Source organism: Theropithecus gelada, chromosome 2 (genome assembly GCF_003255815.1).
Source record: "Theropithecus gelada isolate Dixy chromosome 2, Tgel_1.0, whole genome shotgun sequence".
NCBI classification, from domain to species: Eukaryota; Metazoa; Chordata; class Mammalia; order Primates; family Cercopithecidae; genus Theropithecus; species Theropithecus gelada.
Genome location: NC_037669.1, coordinates 99,114,060 through 99,131,665, shown reverse-complemented (window position 1 = coordinate 99,131,665; position 17,606 = coordinate 99,114,060). Strand labels below are relative to the sequence as shown.

General features: G+C 39.5%; 1 protein-coding gene across 6 annotated transcripts in view; it reads left to right on the top strand.

Annotated features, from left to right (window-relative positions):
* The window catches only part of CTNNB1 (catenin beta 1), a 45,580-nt gene extending 30,131 nt beyond the window's left edge, over positions 1–15,449 (top strand). For 3 of the 6 annotated variants that reach the window (XM_025376626.1, XM_025376623.1, XM_025376628.1), the window contains 11 exons: positions 58–296; positions 385–586; positions 1,937–2,081; positions 8,314–8,417; positions 8,502–8,840; positions 9,108–9,266; positions 10,700–10,819; positions 11,331–11,481; positions 11,570–11,691; positions 13,021–13,081; positions 14,140–15,447. In XM_025376626.1, the coding sequence (XP_025232411.1) occupies positions 58–296; positions 385–586; positions 1,937–2,081; positions 8,314–8,417; positions 8,502–8,840; positions 9,108–9,266; positions 10,700–10,819; positions 11,331–11,481; positions 11,570–11,691; positions 13,021–13,081; positions 14,140–14,348 (1,851 nt within the window). In that variant the 3' untranslated portion in view covers positions 14,349–15,447. Of the gene's footprint in view, positions 1–57; positions 297–384; positions 587–1,936; positions 2,082–8,313; positions 8,418–8,501; positions 8,841–9,107; positions 9,267–10,699; positions 10,820–11,330; positions 11,482–11,569; positions 11,692–13,020; positions 13,082–14,139 lie in introns of all 6 variants that reach the window. The other 3 variants (XM_025376627.1, XM_025376625.1, XM_025376624.1) reach the window with 3 other exon arrangements.
* The last annotated feature ends 2,157 nt before the right edge of the window (positions 15,450–17,606 follow it).

Sequence of the window (17,606 nt, the reverse complement as noted above, 5' to 3'; positions counted from 1 at the left end):
TGTCTACCCACTACCAGGACTTGAAAACTAATGATGTTTCTGATTCTTGTATTATAGGTGGTGGTTAATAAGGCTGCAGTTATGGTCCATCAGCTTTCTAAAAAGGAAGCTTCCAGACACGCTATCATGCGCTCTCCTCAGATGGTGTCTGCTATTGTACGTACCATGCAGAATACAAATGATGTAGAAACAGCTCGTTGTACCGCTGGGACCTTGCATAATCTTTCCCATCATCGGGAGGGCTTGTTGGCCATCTTTAAGTCTGGAGGCATTCCTGCCCTGGTGAAAATGCTTGGGTAAGAAAACATTGTCAGAATGCTTGAAGCTAAAAAGTAGAAGAGTATAGTCACAATATTTCTGATGAGGCTTTTTTCTTCTTCCCAGTTCACCAGTGGATTCTGTGTTGTTTTATGCCATTACAACTCTCCACAACCTTTTATTACATCAAGAAGGAGCTAAAATGGCAGTGCGTTTAGCTGGCGGGCTACAGAAAATGGTTGCCTTGCTCAACAAAACAAACGTTAAATTCTTGGCTATTACGACAGACTGCCTTCAAATTTTAGCATATGGCAACCAAGAAAGCAAGGTAAGAGAATTCTTCTTTATGTGGTTTTCATGGAGCATCGGACACTTCCAGTGTCATGTCATTCCATGCAGTGTTCCTAACCTTTTTGGCACCAGGGATCAGTTTCGTGGAAAACAGTTTTTCCATGAATGGGTTGTGGGAATGGTTTCTGGATGACACTGTTCCACCTCAGATAGTCAGGCATTAGATTCTTATAGGGAGCGTGCAGCCTAGATCCCTCGCATGTGCAGTCCACACTAGGGTTTCCGCTCCTATGAGGCTCTCATGCTGCAGTTGATCTGACAGGAGGTAGAGCTCAAGCCAGGTAATGCTCGCTAACCTGCCACTTACCTCCTGCTGTGCAGCCCAGTTCATTTCTGTTCTTTTAAATTTTTGAGTTTCCATATGTAAAGCACTATGCGAAGTAATAGGGATATCATAGGCAAGCTTCTCTTCACACTTTTGTTCTTAGGTGGGATGTAGATGTTGGGAATAATAACCTACTATTTAATTCATGTAGTGGGAAGAAGTGGGGGCTATGAGAGCACATAACACAAGTGAAACAGACTCTTTTTGAGGGTTCAAGGAGGTACCTCTTGGAGGAAGTGATAGTTGAGTTCAGTGTTCAAGGATGAGAAGGGATTCACTAGGTGAAGGTTAGGTGAGAAACAGCATCTTTGAAACGAAGGAAGGAGATGGAAAGTTTTGGGAATTTAAGAAATACTAACAGTAAAGAGGAAGAAAGGTTTGAGGTGAGGCTATTGAGATAGACTCAGCAGATCTCATAGGGCTTTGTACAGCATGTTTAAAAGCACAATGGGAAATTTCAGCAGAAGCATGAAATGATGAAATTTGTTTTTAGAAAATTGGGGCAGTGTTGAAAGGGAAGATAACACAGGGAATGAAAGGACAAGAGTGAATGATCATTTTATGGTATCTCTTTTTAAGGTGGATATAATTAGGAAAATTAAAGGGCCAAGTGATAAGGAGTTTTAAGTGCCAGTTCTGGTTCAAATTTTCAGTGAATCAGTTTTGATATAACTTTCATCTTAGGGCATTAATCTTGCCTACCAACATGGTTTCTAAATTTTTTTCTTCTGCTATGATCAGTATGGGAAGAAGGAAATTGGGCCAAAACTGATACATTCTTGGGAGGACTGGGATGTCTGAATTTGAGTGGAATGCTTTAAAAGGACAAGTTGGATAGGGCCCCAGTATGGGGGTCAGAGTGATGGGGTCCAGGAATACATTTAGGTCCAATGACAAGCTGGCTGAAATTCTTGTATAATAAAATATGTTGGTAATACGGCTTTTCTCAGACATGTGATCAAGATTCCATGACTAACAAGATATGTATATATATCTTTCTAGCTGATCATACTGGCTAGTGGTGGACCCCAAGCTTTAGTAAATATAATGAGGACCTATACTTATGAGAAACTACTGTGGACCACAAGCAGAGTGCTGAAGGTGCTATCCGTCTGCTCTAGTAATAAGCCAGCTATTGTAGAAGCTGGTAAGTATATGTATCTATTCTGAGTCTTGTGTACAGCATCTGCAGTTCTAATTAGATTACTTTTCTTAGGAAAAGGTGGTAGAACTTTAACGACTGAAAATAGATGGTCCTATTCAATTTGCAGCCAAGATTACATTCAAGTACCTGTCATCTGGATTGTAGCTAAATATTTAAGGCTAGTTTAGGTAGAGTTCTTATTATCCATCAATGATGGCATATATTTTGCTTAATAAAATTTGTTTGTAATTTCAGTTTTGAGTAAACCTAAGATTTGCTAACAGACCTGTGAATTTACAGGAGAAATGACAAATTCTAATACAGTACAGTTTTATGTAATAAAGTGATTGCTTTATTAGTAGATGCTCATGAACAGTTTGTTTGTTTTGTTTTAACTTTTAGGTACGGGGTAATGTGCAGGCTTGTTATATAGGTAAATTGCATGTCACAGGGGTTTGGTGTGCAGATTATTTTGTCACTCAGGCAGTAAGTATTGTACCCAATAGGTACTTTTTCAGTTCTTTACCTCCCACCCTTAAGTAGGCCCCAGTGTCTGTTGTTCCCTTCTTTATGCCCAGGGGTACTCAGTGTTTACCTCCCACTTATAAGTGAGAACATGTGGTATTTGGTCTTCTGTTCCTGTGTTAGTTTGCTTAGGATAATGGCCTCCAGCTCCATCCGTGTTGCTGTGGAAGACATCTTGGTCTTTTTTTTATGGCTGCATAGTATTCCATAGTATATATGTACCACATTTTCTTTATCCAGTCTACCATTGATGGGCATTTAGGTTAATTCCGTATCTTTGCTATTGTGAATAATGCTGCAGTGAACATATGCGTGCATGTGTCTTTATGGTAGAAGATTTCTTTTTCTTTGGGCATATACCTAATAATAGGATAGCTGGGTTGAATGGTAATTGTATCTTGAGTTTTTTGAGAAATCACCAAATTGCTTTCCACAATGGCTGAACTAATTTACTTTCCCACTAGCAGGGTATAAGCATTCTCTTTTCTAAGCAACCTCACCAGCGTCTGTCATTTTTTTACTTTTTATTAGTAGCCATTCTGACTAGTGTGAAACGGTATCTCATTGTGGTTTTGATTTGCATTTCTCTAATGATCAGTGATGTTGAGCTTTCCTTCATATGATTCTTGGCCACTTGTAGGTCTTCTTTTGAAAAGTGTTCATGTCCTTTGCCCACTTTTTAATGGAGTTGTTTGTTTTTTGCTTGTTAATTTAAGTTTATTGTAAAGTCTGGATATTAGACTTTTGTCAGATGCATAGTTTGCCAATACTTTCTCCCATTCTGTAGGTTGTCTGTTTACTCTGTTGATTTCTTTTGCTGTGCAGAAGCTCTTTATACTGTCCCATTTGTCAGTTTTTGTTTTTGTTGCAGTTTCTCTTGGCATCTTCGTCATGAAATCTTTGACAGGTCTTATGTCCCGAATGGTATTTCTTAGGTTATCTTGGCAGAGTTTTTACAGTTTTAAGTTTTATATTTAAGTCTTTAATCCATTTTGAGTTGATTTTTGTACATCATGTAAGGATGGGGTGCAGTTTCAATCTTGGATGTGGCTAGCGAGTTATCTCAGCACCATTTATTGAATAGGGAGTCATTTCCCCATTGCTTGTTTTTGTTGACCTCTTAGGTGTGCAGCCTTATTTCTGAGCTCACTATTCTGTTCTATTGGTCTGTGTGTCTGTTTTTATACCAGTACCATGCTGTGACTGTAACCTTGTATTAACAGTATAGCTTGAAGTTAGGTAAAGTGATTCCTCCAGTTTTGTTCTTATTGCCTAGGATTGCCTTGGCTATTCAGGCTCTTTTTTGGGTTCATGTGAATTTTTAAATAGTTTTTTTTTTTTTTTAATTCTGTGAAGAATGCCATTGGTAGTTTGATAGGAATAGCACTGAATCTGTGAATTGCTTTGGGCAGTATGGCCATTTTAACAATATTGATTCTTCCTATCCATGAAATAGAATGTCTTTTCATTTGTTGGTGTCATCCCTGATTTCTTTGAGCAGAGTTTTGTAATTCTTATTGTAGAGATCTTTCACCTCCCTGGTTAGCTGTATTCCTAGGTATTTTATTCTTTTTGTGGCTTTTGTAAATGGGATTGCATTCTTGATTTGGCTTGTAGCTTGGATGTTGTTAGTGTATAGAAATGTTTCTGACTTCTGTACATTGATTTTTATATCCTGAAACTTTGCTGAAGTTTATTGGATCAAGGAGCTTTTGGGCAGAAATTATGGGGTTTTCTAGGTATAGAATCTCATTGTTTGCAAACAGACTTCCTATTTGTATGCATTTTCTTTCTTTTGCCTGATTATGACCAGTGTTTTGCCCTGATATTCTGTATTCTCAGTGAATAGATATCATCTAAGTATGAGAAACAATTTTTTTCTATTCTGAGTATTTTTAAGGAGGCAATTTGTATGTGGTACTTTGTATCTTGTGTATGTTGGCAATTGGGGAAAAGAATAGATGGTTTGTACTAGGGCCTCTTGGAGTGTGTGTGTGTCATGAAAATACTCTTTAGCTACCTAGCATTTTTTCTCCTTTCAGTAACCCGCCTAAAAACATTTACCCAGAATTTCAAAGCAAGCTTCAAATCAGTATTGAAAGAGGGAGAAATATAAAGGCATTTAATGGAAGGAAATGTTGGGAGTAAAGTATAGGGCTGGCAACACTTATTTTTCCCACTTATTGAGAGTAATTTTACCTGGGATTTTATGAGAGAGAAAGACATTATGATTGCTCCAGGTAACTGCTGGCAGTGGAGCCATAGGCTTGGGGATAGACAAATGTGGCTGAGTTCATACAGAATGAGGGGATGTAAATTCTGTCAGCTGTTCCAGCAGTAACCTGTAATGTAGGCTAAAAATACAGATTTTGAGATTTATTTAGTCAGAATTCCTGGAGTGTTAATTTTTATATCAAGATCTCATAGTGTTTATTTGAAGTGACAGGGAGGTCTGTAGATAGCTGGACTTGTATGGGACTGGAAGCCTAGGAATTTTTTCTTCCAGGTTATTCTTACATTCATTTGTTTATTCTGAACATAGCATCTAATGTATTTTAAGAAATGGAATAGGCACGTGGTATACATTGGGTAACACAACAGTGCTTGTTTTTATAGTCTTGTGAAGGTGACAGAAGTATTTAAAAATATGTGATCATAAATTAGAATGAGTGTTATGGGAGAAGTGAACAGCAAATAGTGATAAGAATTAATGGGGAGGGGAATTGTCTAATTAGATGAGAGGGAAAGGGTCTCCTTGAAAAGGGGATAAGTGGGACTGCAGGATGAGAAGGAACCTTTCTCTTGTCTGTATGAGAAGTGAGGGTTAAATGTTTTCCAGGTAGAGAAAAGGAACACCATGTGCTATGTGTTTAGAACCAGGGGTATCCAGTCTTTTGGCTCCCCTGGGCCACATTGGAAGAAGAGTAATTGTCTTGGACTACACACCAAATACACTAATGATAGCTGATGAGCTAAAACAAACAAACAAAAAATTGCAAAAGAATCTCATAATGTTTTAAGAAAGTGTACGAATTTGTGTTGGGCTACATTCAGAGCTGTCCTGGGCCATGTGGCCCATGGGCTGCAGGTTGGACAAGCTTGCCTTAGAAGGAAAGAGATTGTGGAGATCCAGGTGCTGAAGAGAAGGTCTGTGTAAACAGAACTTAGTAAGTAATGAGGTGGATGGCCTGGTTTGAGGTTGAGGTTAGGTAAGCAGAGCCATAACATGCAGGACTTTCTAGGTTCCTATAAGATGTTTACTACTCATGGAGTTTATTCATGCTTTATTCCAGCTTTGGAGCCATAGATACAGAATACTTCGGTCAGTTTGGAAGGCTAGGTGGGATCCAAATTCTAAACGGTTTCTCGGGGTTATACTAAAGTATTGTCTACTATCTTAAAAGGATGCCGAGACACTTTTGATGGTTGTTGATCAATAGCAAAGCATCACAGTGGTGTGTTTAAAATATTAATAATAGCATTGTGTAGATTAACAGTTTGAATGACCAGAAGGTAGAAGACCAGACTGCTGAGATGTTATAGGCTTTTAGGAATGAAATAGTTTGGTTTTAGAACTAAATAGCTAAGGGCAAATGTCTGAGATGTCTGAAAGAATCACAGAATGTAATAATATAGGAGCTAAGGTAGCAACCGAAAATGGTTTGTGGAGGGGACAGTATTGGTACCATGAAGATAAATGGAACCCTCAGAAGGCATCCTTAATTTTTGAACATAATAATTTAAGAAGCTGACTTAGGCCGGGCGTGGTGGCTCACGCCTGTAATCCCAGCACTTTGGGAGGCTGAGGCAGGTGGATCACCAGGTCAGCAGATCGAGGCATCCTGGCTAACACGGTGAAACCTCGTCTCTACTAAAAATACAAAAAATTAGCCATTTAGCCAGGCATGGTGGTGGGCGCCTGTAGTCCCAGCTACTGGGGAGGCTGAGGCAGGAGAAGAATGGCGTGAACCCGGGAGGCGGAGCTTGCAGTGAGCCAAGATCGCGCCACTGCACTCCAGCCTAAGCGACACCATCTCAAAAAAAAACACCAAGAAACGAAGCTGACTTAAAGTGACTAAAAGGTCAGTAGGTTTAGCTGGAAATGTAAGGTACTAGAGAATGCAAGAGAGGCAGGCTAGAGATTTGGACGTTTCCCTTTTAGTATATAGGGGTAAAGGCAGCAGGGAAGGGGAGATAGAGATGCCACAGAGTCATCTGCATGGGACTTTTTTTACCCTAGAACTGCTGAAACAGAATGTGTGTGTTTTAAAGTCTCTGTAGGCCATTCTGATGGACATCTGGGGTTAAAATCCATTCTCTTAGAGTTAATAGTTATGTAAAGGGAGGGAATGAAGTCTTAATGAGGGGAAAGAAGGTAGTCATTTCACAAATACTGGGCATCCTGAGTATCAATCTTATGCAGATCATTCTATTAGTAGCTGGAGCTACTATGAAAAAGGAACCCAATAGAGGTGATCTTTGTCTTGTAGGGAAAGTGGACTAACTTATACTATGAAGGAGAAGTGCAGGGTACCGTAAGAATTACAGCAAATAGACCTCATCTGAGGAAATAAAACAGACCTAAAAGATGAAGGAGACAAGGAAAAGTACCTCTTACTGCATTTAGAAGTGGTTTAAGTTGAAGATGGAGGGGTGAAGTTAATCTAGTATGTGGGCATTGGGTTTCCATTTATACTCCTTTGCCAGAGTAAATGTCCCCCATTTAAGGGTCCTAAAGGATGGAAGGTTGTGAACCTTGGAACACATGTATTGCAGTCAGTGAACTGTATGAAGTCCCTGGCAGTAAAGTGTTTTCATGCCGACTTTCTGGATTGTTCTTACCCCAGAAATTTACCTAGCTTCTTTAGGTCTTTAGTCAGATGTCAGCTTCACAGTGAGGTGACCTAATTACTTAAAATTGCAGCCCCACTCCATTGTTTTTCTCCATAGCCCTTTAATATCATCTGACCTACTGTATGGTTTTAGTTTATTGTATATTTGTTGTCTGCTTCTTCCAACTAGATCATAATTTCTGAGGGTAGGAACTTTTGAATATTTTTGCTCACTGGTCTATCTCCAGCTCAGAACAGGACCTGATAGTGAATAAATATTTTTGAAATGATTGGATGAAAAGAAATTAATAAGAATATTACCGCTGGGCGTGGTGGCTCTCACGCCTGTAATCTCAGCGCTTTGGGAGGCCAAGGCAGGCGGATCACAAGGTCAGGTGATCGAGACCATCCTGGCTAACGTGGTGAAACCCCGTCTCTACTAAAAAATATAAAAAAATTAGCCGGGCACCTGTAGTCCCAGTTGCTCGGGAGGCTGAGGCAGGAGAATGGCATGAACCCGGGAGGCAGAGGTTGCAGTGAGCTGAGATTGTGCCACTGCACTCCAGCCTGGGCGGCAGAGCGAGACTCCGTCTCAAAAAAAAAAATATTACCTAAGGGGGATAGTGGAGATAACAAAGACTTCTTCGGCTTAGGAAAGGAACAGTAGCTATTTGACAGTTTGTCACTAGTGATGTGAACTGGCAAAACGAGGGAAACTGAGCAACATTCTAGAAAATGAGATGAAAACAAATACTTAGGTGAAAGGAAGTAAACTCTGGAAATAAAGAAGGACACCTTCTAAGACTAGAAAATATATTTAGGATTGATAGGAACTTCTAGCTAATGACTAGGGTCTTACATCCTTTTTAATTTTCTAGGTGGAATGCAAGCTTTAGGACTTCACCTGACAGATCCAAGTCAACGTCTTGTTCAGAACTGTCTTTGGACTCTCAGGAATCTTTCAGATGCTGCAACTAAACAGGTAAATTCTGAGTAAATTGACGCCATGGGAATAGAGTCAAGATGAGTATGTGCTTGTACTGACCATTTGTTTTTATCTTCATAGGAAGGGATGGAAGGTCTCCTTGGGACTCTTGTTCAGCTTCTGGGTTCAGATGATATAAATGTGGTCACCTGTGCAGCTGGAATTCTTTCTAACCTCACTTGCAATAATTATAAGAACAAGATGATGGTCTGCCAAGTGGGTGGTATAGAGGCTCTTGTGCGTACTGTCCTTCGGGCTGGTGACAGGGAAGACATCACTGAGCCTGCCATCTGTGCTCTTCGTCATCTGACCAGCCGACACCAAGAAGCAGAGATGGCCCAGAATGCAGTTCGCCTTCACTATGGACTACCAGTTGTGGTTAAGCTCTTACACCCACCATCCCACTGGCCTCTGATAAAGGTAAATTGTCAAAGTAGAATTTACCTTTGTTGCAGAATTGAAAATGAAGCATCTCTAGCCGTTGGATGGCTAAGCATAGTGATCAATAAATAGGAATTGTATTCCTTAGTAAGTAGGAAGTATGGCTGCGATAGGGGTAGGATTCTGAAATGTTTGTGTAGTCAGAACTACTTTTAGTTGTTCCCAATAGATTTAGTGTGGTGGGAATTTTAGGCTAAGAAAATGATTGTGTTGAGTTGTATGCCAATTCTTCCTTCTGTTTTTCAGGCTACTGTTGGATTGATTCGAAATCTTGCCCTTTGTCCAGCAAATCATGCACCTTTGCGTGAGCAGGGTGCCATTCCACGACTAGTTCAGTTGCTTGTTCGTGCACATCAGGATACCCAGCGCCGTACGTCCATGGGTGGGACACAGCAGCAATTTGTGGTGGGTAAATTGTTATAGTGATACCTGGCTGTCTAAAAGGAATGCATAGATCCAAAGATCTGAACTTCTTTGGTCATTTGTTCTCCCCGTCCCTTTTCCTGAAGAGCTGATGACAAAATATGACTGCAGAGAAGATAAGGCATAGTGTGGCCCCAGTGATATTTCCTTGGACACGTCCTTCACATGGTCAGTCTTACAAAGGTTGGGTTAGGCATTTCATGCAGTGTTCTCATTTAATTTACACAAAGGCCCACTTAGGAAGAGGTGGAGTCATAATTTGAGACCAAATCTGTGTAATTTCAGAGCTTCTTACCCTTGCCTCATCATGAATTTTGACAATAAATAATTAGCAGTCCATTTTATTATCTTTTCTGTGAGTTAAACTTTTTTCATGGACCTAAGAATATAGTATAGACATACTTCAAAAATAAGTAGTAGCTTTTCTGTACTCTTAACCACAATAGTCTCAACCTGAAGCTTTGATACAAAGTTTGAGTCTTAAAAGTAGCTTCATTAAAAGTATAGTCTGAAGATATTTCTGATTTCTCAGACTTTAAGACCTTATTTAATTAGGTTAGTTTAGAAAACAAAGATGGAGCCTACCAGAACAGATTTTAGGAATCTCATTTTGCTGGTTGCTTTGTGTATGTACTCATACTGGGGCTTTGGCTTGCTTCATTTATTACTGTTGGTATTGGCCCATCTCCATGAGGTGACTTAATAGAATGTTGAGGGAATCTTTTATTTTAAATCTCTTTTCTAGGAAAAAAGGAGTTTTTGTGTCCTTGCAAGAATCAAATTATTTATAAAAGCTGCTAAATGTAGCAGAATCATAACCCCTTTTAAAACTCAAATCCAGAAACAGGAGAAACAGATGGTACTTACATATTGCAAAAGCTAACTTCTCCTATACATGAGACTGTCAGCTGAATAGTCTTGGAAGAGTGAGGAGTGGATTTTTCTGCTGGCAACTCAGTCAGTTTTAGCAGTTGGTGCTAAAACTTGGCAAAGTTTTCACCAAATACATGGAAGATGTACAAAAATAGAGGGGGCATGTAAAGGAAAAACGTTGACATAGTCTGAGCATTACTTTCTCATCTTCTCTTTTTATATACCTTTTACTCAGAATGATTGGTACCCTTACTGTAGGAAAGTTGTCTTCGGGATTCAGTGCTATGTGGAAGCTCTGTTGCACTGTGTATGGGGAAGGGGTGCTGCCTTGAATTAGTGCTGCCAGGAGGCCTCTTTTCAGTGACATTCAAGTTAATGGAATCCTCCTTCATTCCCAAACTAATTGCAAGTTATGGGGAACTTCGGGTATATAATGTAAATAATTATAGTCTAATAATTATTCCTCAGAATGCAAAGCCTTTCAAGTTCAGAAACTTTACAGAGGAGAATGCCCTATTTGTTAACCATGTTTCTTTTGGCAGGAGGGGGTCCGCATGGAAGAAATAGTTGAAGGTTGTACTGGAGCCCTTCACATCCTAGCTCGGGATGTTCACAACCGAATTGTAATCAGAGGACTAAATACCATTCCATTGTTTGTGCAGGTATGTTGCTTTTAAGTGTTCTAGGTTTTATGTCCCTAAAATTTCCAGATTGTAATGACTAATAAAATTTCAGAAAATTAGGGACCATAATAGGGGCACCAATATTTAATTTTATGAAAATTCCCTTCATTTTTTTGGTCAGTAGGAGAAATATTGAGACTCGAGAAGAGGGAGGAGATTTCACATTTCACTTTTACGGGTGCCTAGTTTTAGAGGGGAGAGCTGACCTGGGCTGCCAGAGGCGGGACATAGGCCCCTAACCAATTCTGGATTTTCCAAATCTTAGATCAGTTAGAGTTGCCTCTGAAGAAAGGGTTTATAGCTAAAAAGTATTCTGGAAATCCAATGCTCTAGGGTATTAAACACCCTAGGACATAAAATTCAGAGAATATTATTTACTACAGTGTGAATGCCTCTTGCACTCTGAATTCGGAATGTTTGCACCACAGTGGGGGGCTTGTCATGTTTTAGCTTTAGATTTAATTAGGTTTTGTTTGTGTTTTCTCCCTAGCTGCTTTATTCTCCCATTGAAAACATCCAAAGAGTAGCTGCAGGGGTCCTCTGTGAACTTGCTCAGGACAAGGAAGCTGCAGAAGCGATTGAAGCTGAGGGAGCCACAGCTCCTCTGACAGAGTTACTTCACTCTAGGAATGAAGGTGTGGGTAAGTAAAAAGGAACCAAAGCCTTTAGCAGATGTGTACATTGAAGTCTCAGTTTTTCCTCAAGGGCCTTTTTTTCCTTGTCTCTTAGCGACGTATGCAGCTGCTGTTTTGTTCCGAATGTCTGAGGACAAGCCACAAGATTACAAGAAACGGCTTTCAGTTGAGCTGACCAGCTCTCTCTTCAGAACGGAGCCAATGGCTTGGAATGAGGTAGGGAAATGTGAGCAGTTATTTATCTGGTAGTTTCCTAGAGCGGATAAGGCAGCTTGTTCTTTCCTCTCAAAACACTTAGTATACATTCATTTGCATTGATGTTTCCCTGGCTTCAGTATTTCTTCTTTATGCTGTCCAGCAACTGCCCTAAGGAAGAACTATAACACAAACTTGAAAGCGCCTGTTCAGAATCATTACAAATAAGTTGTGCTATTTAAAATTATAATTCGTAAGGGAGAAAGATGAAAAATGTTACCAGATTAAAGATGATTTTTCAAAAGGATGTAAGGAAAGAGGCAGTGTTAAACACTGTTAGAGGACAGTTTGTCAGTAGTTTTTACTAAACTTTAATAAAACTTTTCTATTTGACTTTCTGCTATGAATTTGTCTTCAGTATTTGTCCTCAGTACAGGTGTCCTTTGAAACGTTGTTTCTAATAAAACTAGAACCACCCTGGAAGTTTATTTTATCCACTCTGTAGTGATCACTGATGGTACACAGTCATAACGGTGGATTATATTTGTTGAGTGAATGGAAAGAGAGATTATTAGGTTTAAAACGATGCAGCTCTTGAGGCCAGGAGTTCAAGATCAGCCTGGGCAACATAGTGAAACCCCATCTCTACAAAAAAATTTAAAAATTAGCTGGGCATGGGGATGGATGCCTATAGTCCTAGCTACTGGGGAGGCTGGGACAGGAGGATTGCTTGAACCCAGGAGTTTTAACAGACTGCACTCAGCAACAGAGCCAGACTCCAAGTCAAAAAAATAAATAAATAAAGGAGAGCAAATTACCAGTGAGTGGTGTGTTACTTGGGTTTTTAATAGGCATCTTATTAACATGTTCCAACTTGAGCCCTTAACTTTCTCCACCTACCCCCTTCCACAAACCTGTTTTGACTGTCTTCTCTGTCTTGATGTCAACTTTGTCTGTCCAGCTGCTCAGGCTAAAACTTTTCTTTCATACAACACATCCTGTCAGCAGCTCCTGTTTGGGGGTAGGCATTTTGCCTGGTTTTTTTTTTTTTTAACTGCTATATCTCTAGCACGTAGAACAGTGCCTGGCAGCACATAGTTGGTGCTTAATATGTATTTGTTGAAAGATCAAGTCAGTGAGTATTTTTAATGTGAGGTGCAAAGAGAAAAAAAATGTATCTTTGAGGGGTGGAGTTTTGAAGAACTTCCATTTTCTAAGTATTTGTGTAATGTTGGAGTTACTTGTTTCCTTTGTAATCTGAAAGTATGCTTTAAAAAAATTAGTGTACTTTTAAGTTGAGAATTTTCATTTTGCTTTTTATTCTTTCTTGCCTTGTGCCTGTTTATCTAGACTGCGGATCTTGGACTTGATATTGGTGCCCAGGGAGAACCCCTTGGATATCGCCAGGATGGTATGCGTCTCATATTTCTCGATTAACTCCAGATCAAGCTAAAGTTCTAAAACTTGATCAGAAGAGCTGGTTTGCTCATCTGGGAAACTAGTGTTGGCAGAAAAGTAATGGCTTCGATTAAAAGCAGTTCTTAAATTCCAGTCAGCAACAGTATCTTGAACGGAGCACAGGGAATTCAGAGCCACACAATGAATAGCAGTAGGATTACACCACCAACAAATACATGCTACTACTAGGCCTCTGCAGTGTAGGATGTTACAGTTTACCTGGCTTTTTATTCTCTTTTTGGCCAGAGGACTCATAATACCTTTTGTCTACAAGCTACCCAAGGAAGACAGGAAAACTCCTGTCTCTAGGCTCAGATCTGGGGTGGGTTTTTACATAGTTGCATTATCAGGGTTTTCTTGAAAAGCTAATTCACATCTGGGTAATGAACATAGAGGATGGAGTAGACCAGTAACAATTATAACTGTCTTACATTTATAACCTCATCTGCTTCTACCTAATTATGAAACCACTAAAGCGCAGATTCTTACTGTGACAAATAACATGTCAACCCTAAGATAAAATATGTTGAGGTTTCATTGAAATAGTGCCTTAACTTTCCTTAGTACTTTTGTTGGTGTCACTTGGACTTTTTGTCAAGATAGATTACACCTGCCAGACCTCATTATTGTCTTAATCCTCCTTCCCATGAGTTCTCATTGCCTAGGTGGTCACACAGTAGATTCCTGCTTCTCCTCTTTGGGAACCCCAAGTCTCTGACAGGGGTAAATGCAGTGTGTTCAGGGTTAGACTAACGATGTGACTAGGCCCTGCTGGTGTGCCTCTCTGATGGAAACAGACGTTATTTGTGTAGTCTCATGGGTGGTCTGGCACTGAGTAATTACTTGGCTAAAGAAAGCTAGAAGTTGAAGAGGCTAGAAAGCATTGTTTTCTGACAAGTTTGCTGCTGAACTTTGGATGCCCTAACCTCAGTGTTAACGTCTATGTCTGTTTCTCTCCTCTCTCTTTTGCCTTCCTTCTTGCCTATTTTGTTGATACCCTGACTCTTCTAGATCCTAGCTATCGTTCTTTTCACTCTGGTGGATATGGCCAGGATGCCTTGGGTATGGACCCCATGATGGAACATGAGATGGGTGGCCACCACCCTGGTGCTGACTATCCAGTTGATGGGCTGCCAGATCTGGGGCATGCCCAGGACCTCATGGATGGGCTGCCTCCAGGTGATAGCAATCAGCTGGCCTGGTTTGATACTGACCTGTAAATCATCCTTTAGGTAAGAAGTTTTAAAAAGCCAGTTTGGGTAAAATACTTTTACTCTGCCTACAGAACTTCAGAAAGACTTGGTTGGTAGGGTGGGAGTGATTTAGGCTATTTGTAAATCTGCCACAAAAACAGGTATATACTTTGAAAGGAGATGTCTTGGAACATCGGAATGTTCTCAGATTTCTGGTTGTTATGTGATCATGTGTGGAAGTTATTAACTTTAATGTTTTTTGCCACAGCTTTTGCAACTTAATACTCAAATGAGTAACATTTGCTGTTTTAAACATTAATAGCAGCCTTTCTCTCTTTATACAGCTGTATTGTCTGAACTTGCATTGTGATTGGCCTGTAGAGTTGCTGAGAGGGCTCGAGGGGTGGGCTGGTATCTCAGAAAGTGCCTGACACACTAACCAAGCTGAGTTTCCTATGGGAACAATTGAAGTAAACTTTTTGTTCTGGTCCTTTTTGGTCGAGGAGTAACAATACAAATGGATTTTGGGAGTGACTCAAGAAGTGAAGAATGCACACGAATGGATCACAAGATGGAATTTATCAAACCCTAGCCTTGCTTGTTAAATTTTTTTTTTTTTTTTAAATATCTGTAATGGTACTGACTTTGCTTGCTTTGAAGTAGCTCTTTAATTTTTTTTTTTTTTTTTTTTGCAGTAACTGTTAAAGTTTAAGTCTCTCGTAGTGTTAAGTTATAGTGAATACTGCTACAGCAATTTCTAATTTTTAAGAATTGAGTAATGGTGTAGAACACTAATTCATAATCACTCTAATAATTGTAATCTGAATAAAGTGTAACATTGTGTAGCCTTTTTGTATAAAATAGACAAATAGAAAATGGTCCAATTAGTTTCCTTTTTAATATGCTTAAAATAAGCAGGTGGATCTATTTCATGTTTTTGATCAAAAACTTTATTTGGGATATGTATGGGTAGGGTAAATCAGTAAGAGGTGTCATTTGGAACCTTGTTTTGGACAGTTTACCAGTTGCCTTTTATCCCAAAGTTGTTGTAACCTGCTGTGATACAATGCTTCAAGAGAAAATGCGGTTATAAAAAATGGTTCAGAATTAAACTTTTAATTCATTCGATTGTGTCACTCTTTTTTTTCTTGTCATTAAATGGTGAGGGTGGTAAGTTTATCCAACTCAACTTTATACTGAGGAAGATACATAGTGAAGTAATTTGTTATAGCGATAGAGAGGCCCTTACTTCTCTAGATGCAATTTGCCAAGTTTCTTCAGCATTTGGCCCTGGGTTACATTGCACCCCCAAAAACGTGTTTCAGCCTTGCACATTGTGATTAGTTCTGGGCTTTTGTGGGAGAAAGCCAAGCACACTGTCTATCATCTCTCTCTACCCCAATCTCCCAGATGGTTTGATTCCATTAAGGTAATGAAATATTAACTACCTGGATTTGGATTTGAATCACCTTCACACAAGTGTGACTCATTGGGAGAGGGGAATTCCTTCAACTCTACTTTGAACTAATAATTAAATAGGTTTAAGTGTTGATGTTTATCTGAACATAATCAGAACCAGAATGAGCGTTCCACACTATCTGCCTGCCAGATGATCCTATCATCCTGGTGGTAGGTCTTACAAGCTTAGTTCATCTCTTCAGGTAGACCTGTTAAGACTTGTTTTGGTCTTCTTATAAAAAGTGAAAGTGTTTTGTCTTTAGGGAGAGCTGTTTCTGATTTACTGTTTTTATTTTGATAGTGACTATTACGAGAAAAACATACATTCAGTTCTTTTTCATGAAAAATCTGCTTCATCTGGGGAGGCCTTTTTGTGAATGCCCTTGCTTTGCAAAAATAAATTCTTCATTGTGGTCTAAAATGTAATTAGGGTTTGAAAAGAAACATTCACATAGCTGATGAGGTGGTAGGTCTCAGGTTCTGTCTCATGTGTGATAAACCAAACCAGCCAGTATTTCAAGAAGCCTAGGGCTATTGGTAGGTTAACACTGTGAAGATCTTCAGTGAATTCAGCTTTCAACACAAAGAGCCACCGCAGGGTGTTTCATTTACAGAACTTTTTAAAACCAGAAAACGTTTTCAGAGCTTTGCTAATTCATTGTATTTTTGAAGTTTAAAAACTTAATGTGAGAGTTAATCCAGTTCAGCAAGGTGGTTCTGGAAATACCAAGGGTGAATAATAGCCAAGACGCTTAGGAAAAATAGGAGTATTTGCTCTAGCAGCTGTCAAGGCCTAACTAATATAAAGCTAAAGTTAGTTAACCCTGTTACGGGAATAGGGATAGAATAACAGGCATTTGAAGACTCTTCAGAGACAGCGTTGGAGATCAGTGTGGGAGGAGAGGGACTTTTTCATAAAGGTGTGAAACAGCCATTGGAATAAAAAATATAGAAAAACATCCATGACCCAACAAAATATCAAGATTTTAAATAAAGGCAGTGTTACTGATTGTTTCTTTTGCCTCAAGCGTCAGTAAGGCTTGGTGGGCCACAATGTTGACAGTCTATCCTGGATGCCCATGTGTCCAACAATCTCTGTTCACACAAGAGACACTGGAGTGAAAAACTACAGCTTCGGTGATGTGGGTATCAGTATAGTATGCATATATTTCACATAATACTGAACAAAAGTCACAGATGCATGCTTTAGAACTCCATTGATCTTCATTGATTCAAAAAAGGGACAAGCTATTTTAAGGAAAATATCCGCGGATGGAGCGACGAGATGATGAGTTGACTAGAAATCAGAATAATGGTTACCTGGAGAGGGAGGTGCACAGGATGCTGGCAAGGTGCCTAACCTTTCCTGTAAATGGTGGTGAAGAAAGTGAGGTCAAGTTTTCAATACGAGAAATAGTGGTGGGGAGGAAAAGGCCTAAATGAAATGCTGCCCACTTGCATTTTTGGGTACAGGAGGTGAAAATGACAAAGTGAACATGGCCGTTGAGAATAGGAGGGCTTTCCAGTGTAAGTGTTCTTTTTTCAGTTGTGCTGTAGTTAGTGAGACAGCCTTGAGAGTTAAGACATTTGATCCCATTGCAGCAACCACCATTGAACCAAAAGAAGGAAGCTTTTCTATGTTGGGGCAGATCTTACAGAGACATGAAGCTTTGAAATCTGATGATCTGAATCCTTAATAATGAAAGATCTTAAGATAAATACACTCTAACTCTTGGTTGCTATAATAAAAAGAAAGATGTGAATTGTGCTGTTTTGTTTATAAAGCAAAGAATGCTAAATTGATCTGCAGTTCTATTAAGTGAGAAC